This window comes from Alternaria dauci, chromosome 2 (assembly GCF_042100115.1).
Source record: "Alternaria dauci strain A2016 chromosome 2, whole genome shotgun sequence".
NCBI classification, from domain to species: Eukaryota; Fungi; Ascomycota; class Dothideomycetes; order Pleosporales; family Pleosporaceae; genus Alternaria; species Alternaria dauci.
In genome coordinates, this window is record NC_091273.1 from 2081815 (window position 1) to 2096571 (window position 14757).

General features: G+C 53.7%; 6 protein-coding genes across 6 annotated transcripts; 4 read left to right on the forward strand and 2 right to left on the reverse strand.

Moving 5' to 3' along the window:
* Nucleotides 1-939: 939 nt before the first annotated feature.
* On the forward strand, nt 940-4350 carry ACET3X_002703 (uncharacterized protein; the record flags this gene model as incomplete). The annotated part of the gene is made up of 2 exons (XM_069449474.1): nt 940-1159; nt 1226-4350. 2 exons carry the CDS (start codon nt 940-942, stop codon nt 4348-4350), a joined length of 3345 nt encoding a protein of 1114 aa, XP_069309250.1.
* Nucleotides 4351-5452: 1102 nt separating this feature from the next.
* On the forward strand, nt 5453-6143 carry ACET3X_002704 (uncharacterized protein; the record flags this gene model as incomplete). Its single annotated transcript, XM_069449476.1, has 2 exons — nt 5453-5486; nt 5584-6143. The coding sequence occupies 2 exons, from the start codon at nt 5453-5455 to the stop codon at nt 6141-6143; spliced, it is 594 nt and encodes a 197-aa protein (XP_069309251.1).
* A 305-nt stretch (nt 6144-6448) lies between these two features.
* On the reverse strand, nt 6449-7392 carry ACET3X_002705 (uncharacterized protein). The gene is made up of 3 exons (XM_069449477.1): nt 7222-7392; nt 6863-7163; nt 6449-6787 (listed from the first exon to the last, which is right to left on the reverse strand). The coding sequence occupies exons 2-3, from the start codon at nt 7094-7096 to the stop codon at nt 6728-6730; spliced, it is 294 nt and encodes a 97-aa protein (XP_069309252.1). The 5' UTR covers nt 7097-7163; nt 7222-7392; the 3' UTR covers nt 6449-6727.
* A 220-nt stretch (nt 7393-7612) lies between these two features.
* ACET3X_002706 (uncharacterized protein) lies at nt 7613-8087 on the forward strand (the record flags this gene model as incomplete). Its single annotated transcript, XM_069449478.1, has 5 exons — nt 7613-7615; nt 7677-7740; nt 7785-7831; nt 7905-7996; nt 8051-8087. The coding sequence occupies 5 exons, from the start codon at nt 7613-7615 to the stop codon at nt 8085-8087; spliced, it is 243 nt and encodes an 80-aa protein (XP_069309253.1).
* A 788-nt stretch (nt 8088-8875) lies between these two features.
* ACET3X_002707 (uncharacterized protein) lies at nt 8876-12144 on the forward strand (the record flags this gene model as incomplete). Its single annotated transcript, XM_069449479.1, has 4 exons — nt 8876-8923; nt 9000-11223; nt 11275-11614; nt 11670-12144. 4 exons carry the CDS (start codon nt 8876-8878, stop codon nt 12142-12144), a joined length of 3087 nt encoding a protein of 1028 aa, XP_069309254.1.
* A 317-nt stretch (nt 12145-12461) lies between these two features.
* Nucleotides 12462-14750, reverse strand: ACET3X_002708 (uncharacterized protein). Its single transcript, XM_069449480.1, has one exon. The coding sequence runs from the start codon at nt 14360-14362 to the stop codon at nt 12890-12892; it is 1473 nt and encodes a 490-aa protein (XP_069309255.1). The 5' UTR covers nt 14363-14750; the 3' UTR covers nt 12462-12889.
* Between the last annotated feature and the right edge of the window lie 7 nt (nt 14751-14757).

The window sequence follows — 14757 nt, forward strand, 5'->3', positions numbered from 1 at the left end:
AGGGTGGAGCTATGATCAGCGCGAGGATGCAACGGCCATGCACGACGACATCACCGTTTGTCGTGCGACTGTGCGCAAAGACGTGCGTGTGAAGGAGCACATGTCGCAGGCTATGAAAACTCAAAGTATCGAGTCCGACAGCGGCTCGGTGACAAATAAGATGGAGCAATTATCTGAAGGTCATGCAGGGCCCGTAGCCTCGCCCTAGACGCGCAAGGCAGGGTTGCTGTCAGGATATTCGTTGATCGAGACTTGTCTAGATCGCGGACCTTTTGACCGCATCGTGGGGGCTCTGAGCGATGCATCGGACGAGACGAGGCGCGATGCTGTACGAAGAAGCGAAATGCCTCAAGCAGCTCCTCTGTAGCCACGGGCCAGGCCGTGTAGAGAGCGGGCGACCAAGGTCTCGCCTACCTGCATCAGGCATGTGGAGGATCTGAGGGTTATATTGTATGCACTCTGCACCCCAGAGTGCTAAAGATACCCACATCAGGGCAATCGTCTCGATGACGCCTTTGAAACTGGCGCGTTTTTCCCCTCCGACATGGCTCACATGGCATTCCGGAGGTGCTTTTGGCGGCGCCCCTCGTTGTAAGCCCTGTCTGCATGTGCGGCATGCCCGCGCCCATTGGCTGCAGACGCGTCCGGGGGAGCGACGACGCGAGATAAGGATCGAGTCTTACCCATCTGCATCTTCTGTCGACGGCGAACATGGCGCATGACGGGCCAGAGTTCGTAGGCGGTGAACTGCGTGTGGCACGAAAGTAGGCAAGAGCGCTTTTCACCATCCTCCATCTCGTGCTTCATTTCCCACCCGTGATGAAACCTGGCTCGCTCCACCCGACCCGTACCACGACCGCCGCCACCACCACCCTCTCCCCTACCTACGCCGACGCTGACGAGGAAGCCCGTTTCCTTTAGAGGCTCGAGGTAGTTTCCATGTTCGCTTCATTTTTCAGCAAATCCTCACGCCGGCCATCGGAGACCACGCCACTGCTCGCGGCCATCAACCGCTACCGTCGTCGCCAGAATGGAGAGGACTCGGACAGCGAAGACGAGCATGAGCGCATAGCGCAGTATGACGGCGACGAAGACGACGAGGACGACGATCGCCAGCGCGACGGGCCCCTGCTGCCCGTCTTTTCGGCACAGGTTCTGGGTATGCGGAGAATAATGCTTTCTGGCTTGCTTGCTTGCTTGTTCACAGCACTGACAATATCCACAGATCGCATACCCATCTACAACACCACGCACGCCATCCGCATAATCCTCGTCCAGCGATGCGAAACCACGCTGTCGTGGGACCAGCTGCGCTCCCCGCAAGTGTCGCAGTTCCTCGTCAAGCCCATCCAGCAGCAGATTCGCTCCGACCACTTCTCGCGCGGGCTGCTCTACTGCCTGCTCGCCAACTGCCTACAGTTCAAAAAGGAGGGAGAGGAGAACCCCGGCAATGTGGGCGTCAGTAAAACGCGCGCCCTCATTTGCGAGCTTCTGGCTATGCGTCTGCTGAAGGAGTTCTCCACGCGGGAACTCATCGATGCCCTCTCCTACGACTTCGATCCTTTGCAGGGGATGATGGTGCAGGGACGTGGTAACAACACCCCGGGGGGCGCCAGCTGGTCGCGACAGGCGTACCGTGCTGCGCGCATCTCTGCGCTCGAGATTGCCATTCGCGCTCAGGCCAAGAAGTTCCTTGCCCATCCTCTGGTAGTACGCCAGCTGGAAGCCATCTGGGCGGGCACCATCGTCTTCCACTCCGCCGCTGACAGCCTACACCGGAAGCCAGACTCGCCCCAAGAGCGCGGCTACGATGTGCGCGACAACCTATCCCCGCGAACAGGTCCGTCTCGTCGCATGTCGCCTACCAAGCCTGCGCCTCCCCTGCCTCCGCCCGGTGCGCTTCTTCGGCGTACAGTGACCCTCTACGATCCCCACGATGCCTCAATCTTCAAACTCTCCCGTCTGCGTGTTCCTCGCTACCGCAATCTGTTCTCCACTCTCTCTTTCGCCATCATGCTGGGCCTGTTCTTGGCTGTGCTGGCTGAGAAGTCGGACGACATAACAGCACTTGAAGTTCTGTTCTGGTTCTGGAGTGCTGGATACATGCTCGACGAAGTAGTTGGTTTCTCTGAGCAGGGCTTCGGTTTATACATTATGAGTGTCTGGAATGCCTTTGATCTAGGTATCCTCCTCATGTTCATGGCTTACTACGTCTTACGCCTTTACGGAATTCTCATGCCCGACGTCAGCCGCCATGGGGTGGCGGCTATGGCTTATGATGTGCTGGGATCTACTGCGGTCCTGTTGTTTCCTAGGCTGTTCTCGGCTCTGGACCATTACCGGTACTTTTCGCAGCTGCTCATCGCCTTCAAGATGATGGCTATGGATCTGGTTGCGATTCTCGTCCTCATTGTGATAAGCTGCAGTGGTTTCTTTGTCGCTTTTAGCCTGGCCTTCAAGAGAGATCTCGGTGCTTCCGATGCCGCCTACGCCATCTTCCAGCTGGTTATGGGTTTCACGCCTGCCGCATGGGATCTCTGGGGCGAGGTCAACTTTCTTGGCAAGACTCTTCTTGCTCTGTTCCTCTTCATTTGTCACTTCCTCATCGTCACCATTCTTGTCACTGTCTTGACCAATTCCTTCATGGCAGTCGTCAAGAATGCCGATGAAGAGCATCAGTTCCTGTTCGCTGTCAATACCATCTCCATGGTCAAGTCAGACGCGCTCTTCTCCTACATCCCGCCGACCAATATCATTGGATGGCTGTTGATCCCGCTCAAGTTTACCATGTCTTTCAAGAGGTTTCTACGCATGAATCGGCTTGTCATCAAGCTGACGCATCTTCCCATTTTGTTCGTAATATTCTTCTACGAGCGCGTTGTTCTGTCGCATCTATCGTACGGACCAACCGATCTCGTCGAGCAACGGGGTCGAGCTGAATCCAAAGCACCTGTACCTGCGTTCAGCATTCGAGGCCCTACCGAATTGTTCAGCCCTCGCCTACGTGAGCCTTCTGTCACTACCTTTCAGAAGGACCAGGCGCTCGAAGAGGTGTTCAGGCGACCCTTTCGCGACCCCAGCTTCCAACCTACCCCTCGCTATCCGACACCTAGGAGGAACTCGGGCAATGTTGTATCGGATTGGATGAGGAAGATGGGCGACGATGATGAAAATACACCGCCCCAGGATGATTCACAATCAGTTTTAGACCGACTCGAGGGGCCCAATCGGCCATATCTACGGCGAACAAGAACTGCCGGCCAGCCGAGGCGTAGGCACCCACTCGCTACCAGGACCGTGGTTTCCGATCCCGACGATGCCGCGACGCCGTTAAGCCAGGCTATAGCAGAGGAAGAAGAACCAGACTTGAGTTTAGCTACGACCATGGAGGAGGCGCCGCAGCAGACTGATGCTGATGGAGATGACGAAGACGACGATGCGAGTACCGATCAGCAGGTCACCCCGCGGGTTGAACGAAGTCAGAAGGATAGCAAACGGCCTCATACAGGATACGAGTCTTCTGAGGATGAGTCTTTCCGTACGCCCATGACTATTCTGCCCAAGTCGCAAAGCCGCACTCCGGCTATTGTGGCCTCGCCCTCTGATTCCAGCTTCAAAGCGAAGGGACCTCTGTCACCCGGCAAGAGGCGACCCAAACCAGGGCACAACCGCAATACCTCTACAAGCACAATCCTCTTCAGTCCTGTCAAGGAGACTATGGACGTTTCCCGTGCTACATCTCCCGAAAAGCGACCGAGAACAAGCGCTCGCAGCGGAACAGCCACGGGCACAGCAACTCCCGGACGTCTGGACGGTTCAAGTGGAACAGGGGCCAAGACTCCAAAGCGCACTAGTGTGCCCCCTCCTGGTGCGGCTTCTCGTCCTCGTGCGATTATGCCACCACGCGGGATGTCATCCAACCTACTTTCCAAAGGCAACTTGGGACGCGAGCCCTCGTTCAACGCCATTGCTTTAGATCTCGCATCGGATCTTGGAGACAACAATCTCAATCCCAACTTTGGCAATCTCAACGGTCTACCTGCATCGTTCACTACGCAATTCGGAATGGCTGCTAGGATGAAGGCGCACGAGATCCAAAAGGGCAGCGACAACGACTCCGAGTCCAACCGCATGAGCAGAATTATGCTTGCGCGGATGACGACACTTGAAGAAGGCTTCCGCGACATGCTTCAGGAAGTCAAGGGGTTGAAGCAAGCAGAGAGTCAGGTAGGTAGTCGCGGCACCCACTCGCCGCCGAACGAGCCGTCTACCAAGAAGAAGGGCAAGGCGAAGAAGAAGATGAGCATGAGACGAAGTGATGAAGAGCCGAGGATGGGCTCTAGCCTATAAAGAAGTAACGAGGCTGTATGTGGCGCATTGCATATCTCGGTGTTTTTAGGGTCATCTTGCATGGCTTGCGTTTGGCCGTTTTGGGTCTGGCATAACTGTTTCGACAAGATGATACCCGATGGGTGTTTTTTGCCTAATCAGCGGCGTTTTGTCTGATTTGCTGAGCATGCTTTGTCTTGCTTTTGTATCATTAGTTTACGTTGTCTCTGTCGAAGTCTGGTCATAATTTCTAGTTTGAATACATTGGTATTGCAGTATCCGGGAGATTTTCGTGATTCAAACGGTCTGCAACTCCTGTGCTTGTAGATCGTGGACAGCGATGACCCGACTTGAGTCATGTCTCAAGAGCTTCTCGAATTACTCATGAGCCATCTTTCGGAGGAGATGGGACGCTACTTGGTATGTGAATTGATCATCTTTCAATTCAGGTACACCGTATGACCCTCTCGACATCCATCGTGCAGACCCATGTATTCATCAGCCGCAATCCATATGCCCCTGAATATCATTCACAACAACACGTGTACGACCGAAGATGATCCCAGCAGTCAGAACAGAATGCAGGGAACGCGCATGTAGGTGTTGCGCAAACCACCTCGCTCCGTGCCGGCGAGTCGACAACCATATCTAAATTTGTTCGGACAGTAGACGTTCTAGAATCGGCAAAGTGGGTCCCGCTGCTCCTAAATGAAGCATCGATCTGACGTCGAAGGCATGTTGTGCGTTGTGACGCGCGCCCTTTCCCCACAAGCACCCTATTCTGCGGGCAATCGGCGCAGGGGAGAGCTAGCATGTTCGATGTTTCGTATATTGGAGCGATCCGTGGATTTCCATAATTAGTTTCTAACAGCTCAATTGAACCATTGATTCTTAAGTCCAAGTGACCACCCTTCAATCGCTTGACAAGCTTTGTTTCCTGCCATTCTACTCGAGTCAGAAGCGTTACGCTATCGACCATCTTCCCCCGCACCATCCGATACGCTTTGTTCGAGGAAACCGGAACTCGATTTACCCCGCAAATCAACACGAACCTCACACGACCTTTTCGAGGTTACTTCAGCACACACACACACACACACACACACACTGCTGAAGAAGCAATATGGCGACTATGCACAAGACACCCAGCGAAGAAGGTACGTGATCCGATGGCCCCAACACTCCCGTCCATAAAAGTTCCCAATTGAAGAGGGAGAAGACGAAGAAGCACTGCTAACATGTGGTCCTCTATAGAAATCGCAAAAACACTCGGCAACCTCCAACTCTCAGCCTCGCACCCCCAAAAGACTGCACAAAAGCCCAAATCCAAGCCCGTAGCAGATAGCTGGGAAGCCGAATTCAGCGGCTCCGACACCGAAACCGAAGACGTCGACTCCGGCAAGTCAGAAGCAAAAGGCTCACCACACGACTCCTTGCAGCCACTCTCTACAACCACGTCTCGCGACACTCCGCCAAATCCGCCGCCGCCCACACCCGCCAGCCCGACGCAGTTTGAGTACCCAGATAACGTGCCGTATAGCCTGAACTCGAGTCTGAGTGATGGGAGCAGTAGGAGCTCGAGCAGAGGGGGGGCCGGCGGTCCGGATAAGCGGCCAGAGAAGACGACGGCGGTAGCTGGGAGGCTGATTGCGGGTGCCTTGGGTGTTAGGGCGCCGAAGAGGACGGACGAGGAGAGGGAGTATGATCGTGTTACGAGGGAGAAGGAGAGGAAGAGGAGGAACGAGGAGAGGGAGAGGGAGAAGAAGGAGGCTGAGGAGAGGGAAGCTAGGAAGAAGGCTGTTTGGGATGATTAGAGGAGCGGTCACGCTTGTGCTGGAACTTTGTTATGTGTATGTTACGCGTTGGAAGCCTTTGTTGGTGTGTATATATAGTCTACGAAAATGTATAAATTAGATTTAGAGAGCTGGCTTCACGTGCACAAAGATTTGAGTGTGCTAGCATGGCATCTTTACTGGTAAACAAGGAGACTAGGCATTGGACGTGTTCGGCTAAAAGCCAAATCGCTGCTTCGCTCGTCATACCCTCGCACAGATTCTGCAGATTGCTCGTTGGTCCCAAGAAGTGCATGGAAGTCACAAAAGTATATAGTGAATTCAATCCTCCTTGCATGTGGCGTACCACCAGCTAAAACGTGAAGACACAAATAGCGCCGCGCAAGGCGGACCGACTAAATCCGTGACGCCCGAACCCATAGAATCATATCTGAAAGCAAAACCCATGCCTCTTTTCCGCCATCGCCGCCGCTGAAAGCAATCGTGTACTCGTAGGTCTTCGGCAGGTCGTGCTCGTGGATATACAAGGTGATGACCTAGCCGCTGGGTGTCAAAGTTTGGCACAGCTGTAGGGAGCTCTGCACAACGCTGCGGGGGGTCGCCAGTCAGCAGCCACCAATCTGCTCCTGGTGAACCTCGAGAGTGTCGCCGTCTTGCATGTCGAGCTGCGTCGTGTTAGCGATTGATTCAAGAAACACAGCCTCGCGCTAGTGGCAGGAGACCGCTGTCGTCCTACTTACCGTGTCTGGGTTGTCTGCAGCGGTTACACGCTGACCGTCAAACAGGAATCGTACGCTCGAGATGTTCTTTCCCTGGCGGTCGCAGAAGGCGTTCATGAGTTTGCCAAGGGCGGTGGTGCGCTTGATCTTGAAGAAGACCTCGTTGTTGTTATCTGTCACCTTGATGTTGAGGTGCTCGCTCTGGCCGCCATCCTCGGGCTTCTGCTGCACGTTGGGCGAACCGTTGTCAGACATTTTGAGGTGCAAAGAGTTGGTAGACGGCTGAGTGAGATGCTGGGTCGTAGGGCGATATCGGGCAAGGCTGTTCGTCAGGGTCAGTCGGCCGTACTAGCGGAAGCGGTGGAGGTCAAGGAATCGACGTTTTGCTGTGAGGGAAGCTGCGCTATGTGGTGCGGAGATAACCGTACCTTGATACCGGCGGTTTCGGTGCAATTTACGTCGGGTAGGAGAAGGCACTCGAGAGGCTGCGCAGACGCGTCGGGGGTGTTTGCAAGAGCGGTGGCAACGCGTGAAAGGTTATGTGAGGAAGGAGAGCGCAACGAGAGAGGTGGGAGCACTGAGAATTAGTGGGGTCTCGCTCTCAAAGCATTGGCCAGATCGAACCAACCGGATTCACCCTCGTCACATTTACCTGCGAAACACAATTCCTCTTACCTGAGCTCTTACAGGACTGCTGGCTCAGTCGCTTCGATATTTGACATCTTTTCTGTACGAGGTTGTTCCGCGTTACAGCTGTTTGCGTACTTCACAATGGTATGCCCATGATGTCACACCCGTGGCACTCGCGAGAAACACCAAACTGACAAAGTCCCAGGGGGATATGGACAAAGACCTCAAGACAGACCCACCATGTCATTCCAGAGCATGTGCAATTCAGAGTGTGTAGTCCGGGCGACTTGTCATTTGTCTTACTAAGAGACAGATTGTATACAAAGGAACAACTACAACGAAGGGAAGTGCAGAAAAGAGGTACGCGGGTCGCATCCAAAACGGGCTATGGGAGCACATGAACGCGATCTGAACACAATTTAACTTTGGTCAGATCGATGCCTTGTATGAATGCTGCAATGCCTTCTACAAAGAGCAAGGAGAAAATGCCAGCACTGTGAGCTGTCCGAAATACTCGCTGCTGAAGTGAGTGGCTTTTCGATCATGTTGCACCATGTATCATCTCTGACAGCGACTTAGACTCAAGATGGAGCAGCGTGCTAAGGGTATATCGTAGCTTCCGAGGCAACCTTGTGGATATGGACGGACCCAGACTCAGATGTAATTGTAGCCATGTATCATAGCAAAGAAGATTCCAAATATTTGTTCTGAAGTCAATACTGTGGCAGTCTCCCTGCGCCAAAGTTGTATCCCTGGCCTTGGTGAAAAACAACACACTGCACGAACGGACGCATCCGCGGTCAATTGATTATGAGTACAAAAGAGAAACAAACAGCTGTGAGCCTTCGCGACCGATATAATCTTGAGAAACAAGGTTCTTTGTATCAAGGCAGCAAGTCGATAGAAGACCACGACGCAGGACCTGGAAGCCGAAGAACCAGCAGACAGCATAACGTCTGAAGTGGTTCTCCCAGCATTCAAGAATTTGGCTGTTGGTTAAGAGATGTCACAGTTCCTATATCATCCGCACTGTCAATCCCCACTTGGGAGTCCAGCCAGGTTACCAGGAAGCGTGTTGATCTGGGACAGCACGAGCGCGTCATGAGAAACTGAAGATTCCTGACGAGACTCTAAAGGCGCCGTCCTGTGAAAACATTGTGCCGAGAGAATCTGGGTAAGGGCAGATTTCGAGTTTTATCTTCGCTAGCGCGTCGGGTCTTGGCGACGCGCTAGCCCGCTGGGACGTCCGGGCGCGACTTCTGTTTTGTGATGGGCTTGGGGCTGTCAACCACGAGCATCGCCAGCTCCCAACTCGACATTGGCGCGCGGTTTAGTCAGGTGTTTCTGAGATCGCCTTATCCCCTACCTTCTGTCGTTTCCAAACTTTGACGCATTCCTTTCATCATGGCCTTACGATCGCTCTCGCGCCAGTCGCAGCCGGCTGCAGCTCAGGTAAGTCATCAGGAGCTTCGACTGCCTCCCACTATACTTTTAATCTCTTTACGATAGGCGCTCACGCTCCCTGCAGTCTCATAATAACAACGCGTTTTCTTTCGGAACGTCGCGAGTCACAAACGGAACCAAAGCCAACGACCCGCTACAACCGCTACGTGCAATGGCCGAACGTGTAGGGAAAGAGGTGGAGAAGTTCGCAGAGCGAGTGGACCACTGGCATGTTCACGGAAACGAATCAAAAAAGGCCAAATACCAGACCACGGTCAAGCTGGTCGGGAAGTTCCAAGACGTTGCGGAATCACATGTGAAGGAGCTGAAGCGGACGACGGAAGCAGAGAACAAAGGAAGCCTCAGCAAGACTGTCCGTCGAAGAATACAGAGTATGGCAGATGCGTCAGACAATCCAGGACAAAGTGTCTTCGGCCAGTCTCAATCCGTCATTCCATCTATCGAATCCAGCACCGCCCCCGATTCGGCGAGCGTCCGAGAGCTGCGAGAATGGCAGGCGGAGCTTGCGACTTGGAAGCTGCTGAAGTTGGTCATCGAGCACTACCACCCTGAACCTGGTACCGATGTGGTGGCGGAGAAGCAAACACGATTGGAACAGGTGGGCGGAAATGCGCGATACTGCAAGAACAGCGAGATCTGGGACCGTTTTCTGTTGGAGGATGACCAGGCCAAGGAGAAAGCCCTCGTCCTCCGCTGGCTGGAACAAACGGCCCGCGACAGCGACAGCGATGTCAAGGCTATCATTACAGGGTTGGAGGAACACTCTGGAAAGGGCGCGCACACCTGGACGAGTGGCTGGTTGGAGACAAAGACAAAGATCAAGCAGGCGAAGCGCATGGACGACACCGACCAACCTCTGAAACCGATAAACTCGAATCTCAAGACATCAGACAGGACCGCGAACCTCGTTACCCAACTAGACCCAGACGCCCCTTCACGGCAAAAGCGCGCACTCGAGAGGAGTGACGAGTACTATGAGCGCTCTCTCTGGATGGTCGCATACGAAATGATGCGACGCGGACTACCCTGGAAGACAATCGTTGACTGGTGCTACGAGAGGAACGAGTCCTGGCGCGGCGTCAGTATTGGAGCGGCGTACGAAGGTCATCCAGACGGCGGACCAAACGTCGCAGGCCCGACCGTCGGCTACTTGTTCCGCCGAATGTGCTTCTACGCTGCAAGGGGAGCTCGGATACCATATGAAGGCGCTGTATACGGTCTGCTGAGTGGAGACTTGAAGCAAGTACAGGCAGTGTGCAGGTCGTGGGACGACCATCTCCATGCGCACTACAACGCACTCCTACTCTCCCGATTCGATTCCTATCTCCAGAAGAATTATCCGAATCGAGTGACAGAGATTCTGGCCCAGAAATTTCTCTTCCAAGATGCAGTTGCAAATATTGGAGACTGGGAGAAGTCACCTGAGAAGGTGATTGAAATTCTGAAGCAACAGAGGGGTACAGCGTCCCAAGCAGTCTCTCCAATCAAGCTTATCCAGAGTGCACTTATCAGCAGAGACACTGACGATCTGATGCTGAAGGTCGGTGTGGCTCTTGCGGACATGTTTGACAAGGACGACCGTCCGCACAGTCTCATCATACATCCAGATTCGCTAGAGGAAGACCGAAGCCCGATACCTGTCGGAGACCATCGCACATTCCACGCAGAACAATATTACCAGGCCCTCGCAAAAGATCCGCATGCCTTCCGCATCTTGGTACACATCTTCATTGTCCTTCGCAACGGGCTACACGCGCTTTTCGAGGATACACATCAAGACAAAACGTTCTTGGCTATGGACAATGTCATCGCAGCCTACATCGAGTTCCTGCGTATTACCAAACGATTCGATACTATACCACTCTACGCAGCACAGCTCATCGTCGAACGGGCAGCCTATAGTCTTGCGCGTGTTCTCCCCGACATCAAGAACAGCTCTGAGCAGCGTCACTCTGTTGCGCTTATGGAATCATACCGAATCGACGTCGTTCAAGTTATATCCGAGAGCTTTACGTTTGCTTCAAGGGATAGCGGGTTCACGCACTTTACCAAAGAGGGTTATGGTGTTATCACGAATCCCATCAAGCGGTTCAACATCTTGGAGAAAATCACTCTTCCAACTGAGCAGCTGCTGTGGCCAGGTGTGCGTGTCAAGCGGACATTTGGCGGTGCTGAGATAAGCCGACAAGACGAAATCGTCATCGATGCGGTGCAATGGTACAACTACGTCGGAAAGGACTACGAAAACACGTTTGGACATCTGGAGAGCGCGCTGACCATCTTCCTACGTGAGTTACTTCCACTATGTATATTTAGAAATCTGCTGACATAGTTTTTAGTCAACGGTCGACTTGCCGCTGCCGAGAAGGTCATTGGCGATCTCAGCGTCGAGTCTCTGTCCTTGTCTCGAACAGAAGCTCTGCTCGGCTACCCATTCGATTTCACCACGGCGGGTGCGGAACAGCAAGACGAGCAGCAGCTCCATGAACATCGCGATAATCTCTCAACTTCTGCACGAGCAGCTGCTATACCATTGGCACAACTTCCCAACGCTGATCAACACCGGGAGATTGTAAATAACCTACGCAAGAGCAGCACGGCATACTACACGCTCCAGCAGATTGTTCGCCTGTTGGTTCTCTTCCGTGAATGGCGCGAAGAGGAACAAACACTCATTCAGTCAGTGATTCCTGTTTTCCATTACTCCACGTACACCAACTAACAATGTTTACAGAATTCGCGCCGAACGCAAGAAAGAAGGCGCCTCTGCCAAGCACAAGCCCGACACTCAACGCACGAAAGCGCTCATGGACTCAATATGCAACGTCTTCGATACCCTCATCCCTGCCATCTCCCAAGCCTCGGCTGCAGATCCATACTACCTTGCAGACAAAACTTGGGACCTGATGAAGGCGTACATCCCAGACATGATACTCGCATATCTCTCTGTCCTACAAGCAGCGTCGTGGTTCTTGAACAAGGACCCTGCGATCAAGGCCATGGAGGTCGCCGTCGTAGTAGCAGACAAAGGCAACGAGTGGGTTCAAAGGTGTTTGCTTGAAACGGGGCGGATGAGCGAAGTGTTGGAGTGTCTGGCGGCAGTGTCAAAGTGCATGTTGAAGTTGACTGAGGGCGGAAAGGAGAAGGGCAACAAGAAGAGGGGTGGAAAAGGTGAGACGCTTAGGTTGTGGGATCTGGGTGCAAGATAGAGATGGGAGTATAAGTTGTAAGATATTAGCCGCAGTTGGAGGTTATGCTGCATGCGCGTGCATTTGGTTTTAGAACAGCATGAAGTATAGTAAGAAAGCAAGCAAACAATCACGTTGTCGAATTACTTCGCATCCTGTATTGCAGTGACGTTGGTATGACCCAATCGTTAATCAAGCAACAAATTCACCAGAAGAGCAAGAAAAGCCACATGTCAACTTGAGCTCTACTCTTAGAGCTGGATTCAATCCTTTCTATAGCCAACACATCTCCGCCACGATATATACAAAAGTTCCACGACGAAGAAGTGAAGAAGAAGAAAAGGGAAGGAAAAAAAAGTGTGAGAGGAATGCCAAAAGCCAGCCCTAAAGAACGATGCTTTGAAATCCATCGTGACCCTTCCAAAACGCCGTTTGGGTGGTAGGTCATCAGGGTGTCGTGTCTGTCTATCCAGAATGCAATGCGTGTGTATGCAATTTTCGCTAAAAAGCTGGTCGCTAAAAAAAAAAAAAAAAAAAAAAAAAAAAAAAAAGATCACAACAGAGGGAACAAGTTGAAGAGGAAAGGAAGAGTAAGGGAAAGAAAAAGCCTGTATAAGAAATCGGCTATACGCTGCTATGCAAAAGGAAAAGAAAAGATGCCAACGCTGATGATGCGCGTGGTGAGAAGTCAGGTAATGTTTGTGAACTCAGTGTATGAGTGATGGTGATGATGGTGGTAGGTAGGTAGGTATGCATGATCCGATGATCAAAAGTCGACACTCCATCTAAACCTCGGATCCCTTTCTGGTGGTCCAAAGTTGCGGTCAAAAGGTACTCTTATGATCCCCTCTTCTTCTTCATCCCAGTCTCTTGACATGCTGAAGCCGCTCTTGGATACATCCCGACGCGCCCTTGCTGCCATGTCCTCGTCTGAAGGTGGTAAACGAATCTTGGCTTCTACCAGGGGCGCGGAAACAAAGCGTGAGTCGAGCAGGGCGCGCGGGGATACGAGGTCTTGGAGGCAGTTGAGGGAGGATATATCGGATGAATTGAGCGGTTCGCGGTGTTTAGTGTAATAGGGGATGGAGTCGGGGGTCGACGTGGTTGTGAAGCGGTGGTGCGCTGGCCTGGGTTTCTCAGGCATGGGGAGAGCATTCTCGTCGCTACCGTCGGGACCTGATGTCGTGACTGGCGTATCGTTCCTACCCGAGTTGCTGGACAAGACTGTGGAGAGAGCGGGTCGGCTCTGGCGGACGCGGATGACCTTAACGTCCGGAATGGGTGCGGTGCGAGGTGCGGAGTTGCCTCGGACGACGGTATCACTGGATTCACCAGACGAATGCTGGGTGCTCACAGTGTCGGTCCGTGCCATGGCCAGGTCGCGAGCCATGGCTGTGTCTCTTCTCTTTCTCCGACGTGCACTGCTGGTGGCAGATGGCGGTCGAACTTGTAGTGTCTCGCCTCGCTCCAACTTGTGCATCAAGTGCCGCGAGCTGACCTGGCGACCCAGGCTCAATTCCACGCGACTACTTGCGCCACTGCCACTCCGACTCCTGTTGGACGCCCGTTCTTTCCCGGCCATGACGCTAGCTTTGGGTGGGGGTTGCAGCATCCACCGGTTATCGACCGGGTCGGGAGACGGGAGACTGACGACAGGAGGGTGCAGGTCGTTGACTGGTGGTGCGCGCGCGGTATAGTAGCTTCCGGATGTTGAGGTAGCAGGCCTCGGTATTTGATAGCCCGCACCTCCGACCGAAGAGCCAGTCATGGTTTGTTGGAGACTTATTGAAGGCTCGTCGTAGCCCCATAGGTCCTCGTCTTCTCTCTGGTACCGCTTGTGGTTCCACGTCTCGTCATCGTCCTCGAGAGTGTCGTCGCTGAGGCGCATATTGCCGGCTTGGTCGACATCAATGCTGCTCCCACCGTTGCTCAAAGCCGAGCTCTGTGTCCCCCGTGTCGGCATACCCCTCGCGCTGCCTGTAGTTCCCGTGTTGGTCCTCCGCGCTCTTCGTGGTGGCGGCCCTGGGCCCATGGCGATTTCCTCCTGCCAGTATATGTTGGTCCCAGTCGGCTCGGGATGATGATATGCGCCGGGCTGCTCAATCTCGAGCTTCTCTCGCAGTTTGCGCGCGGCCTTTGCTGCTTTCCGCCTCTTTCTGCTGTCCGAGTAGCCGGTGCAGGGTGCGCACGAGGCATAGTGGAAGACGGCACTCTGGACCCCTCTCATGAACCAGGCCATGTCTCTGGATGATATATATGGTTAACCAACGTGTAGCGTGCGGGTGGGCGAGGCCAACAGCAGGGGATGGGACGCGCGTTGTGGTGTAGGTCGGGTGAGGAGACGGTCGTAGGCGCGGGAGCAGTCAGTCGTCGAGGCAGTATGGAGAGTCATTGCCGCTCTCCGTCGTGGAGGCTTCCAAAAGGTGAAGGGAAAGGGCCAACCGCAGTGGAGCGCCGACGTTTCGTCGTTGGTTTGGGCGAGCGCGGTCCACGGATCCGGTTTCCGGCCGGGGTGGAGTAGGAGCGACGATAAAGACGTCTAGGCTAGCTGGCGGCCGGATGGGGGGCTCTAGGATCACGACTCTTGTCATACGCGCTCAGCCATGGACGCTCACAATTGATTTGGGCCTCTGA

Bases quoted from the DNA above. Each gene is read 5' to 3' on its own strand.
- ACET3X_002705 (XM_069449477.1), bottom strand. From the start codon at position 7,096: ATGTCTGACAACGGTTCGCCCAACGTGCAGCAGAAGCCCGAGGATGGC. The intron at 6,788-6,862 runs GTAAGTAGGACG...AACACGACGCAG, and splicing joins CTGCAGACAACCCAGACACG to CTCGACATGCAAGACGGCGA.
- ACET3X_002708 (XM_069449480.1), bottom strand. From the start codon at position 14,362: ATGGCCTGGTTCATGAGAGGGGTCCAGAGTGCCGTCTTCCACTATGCC.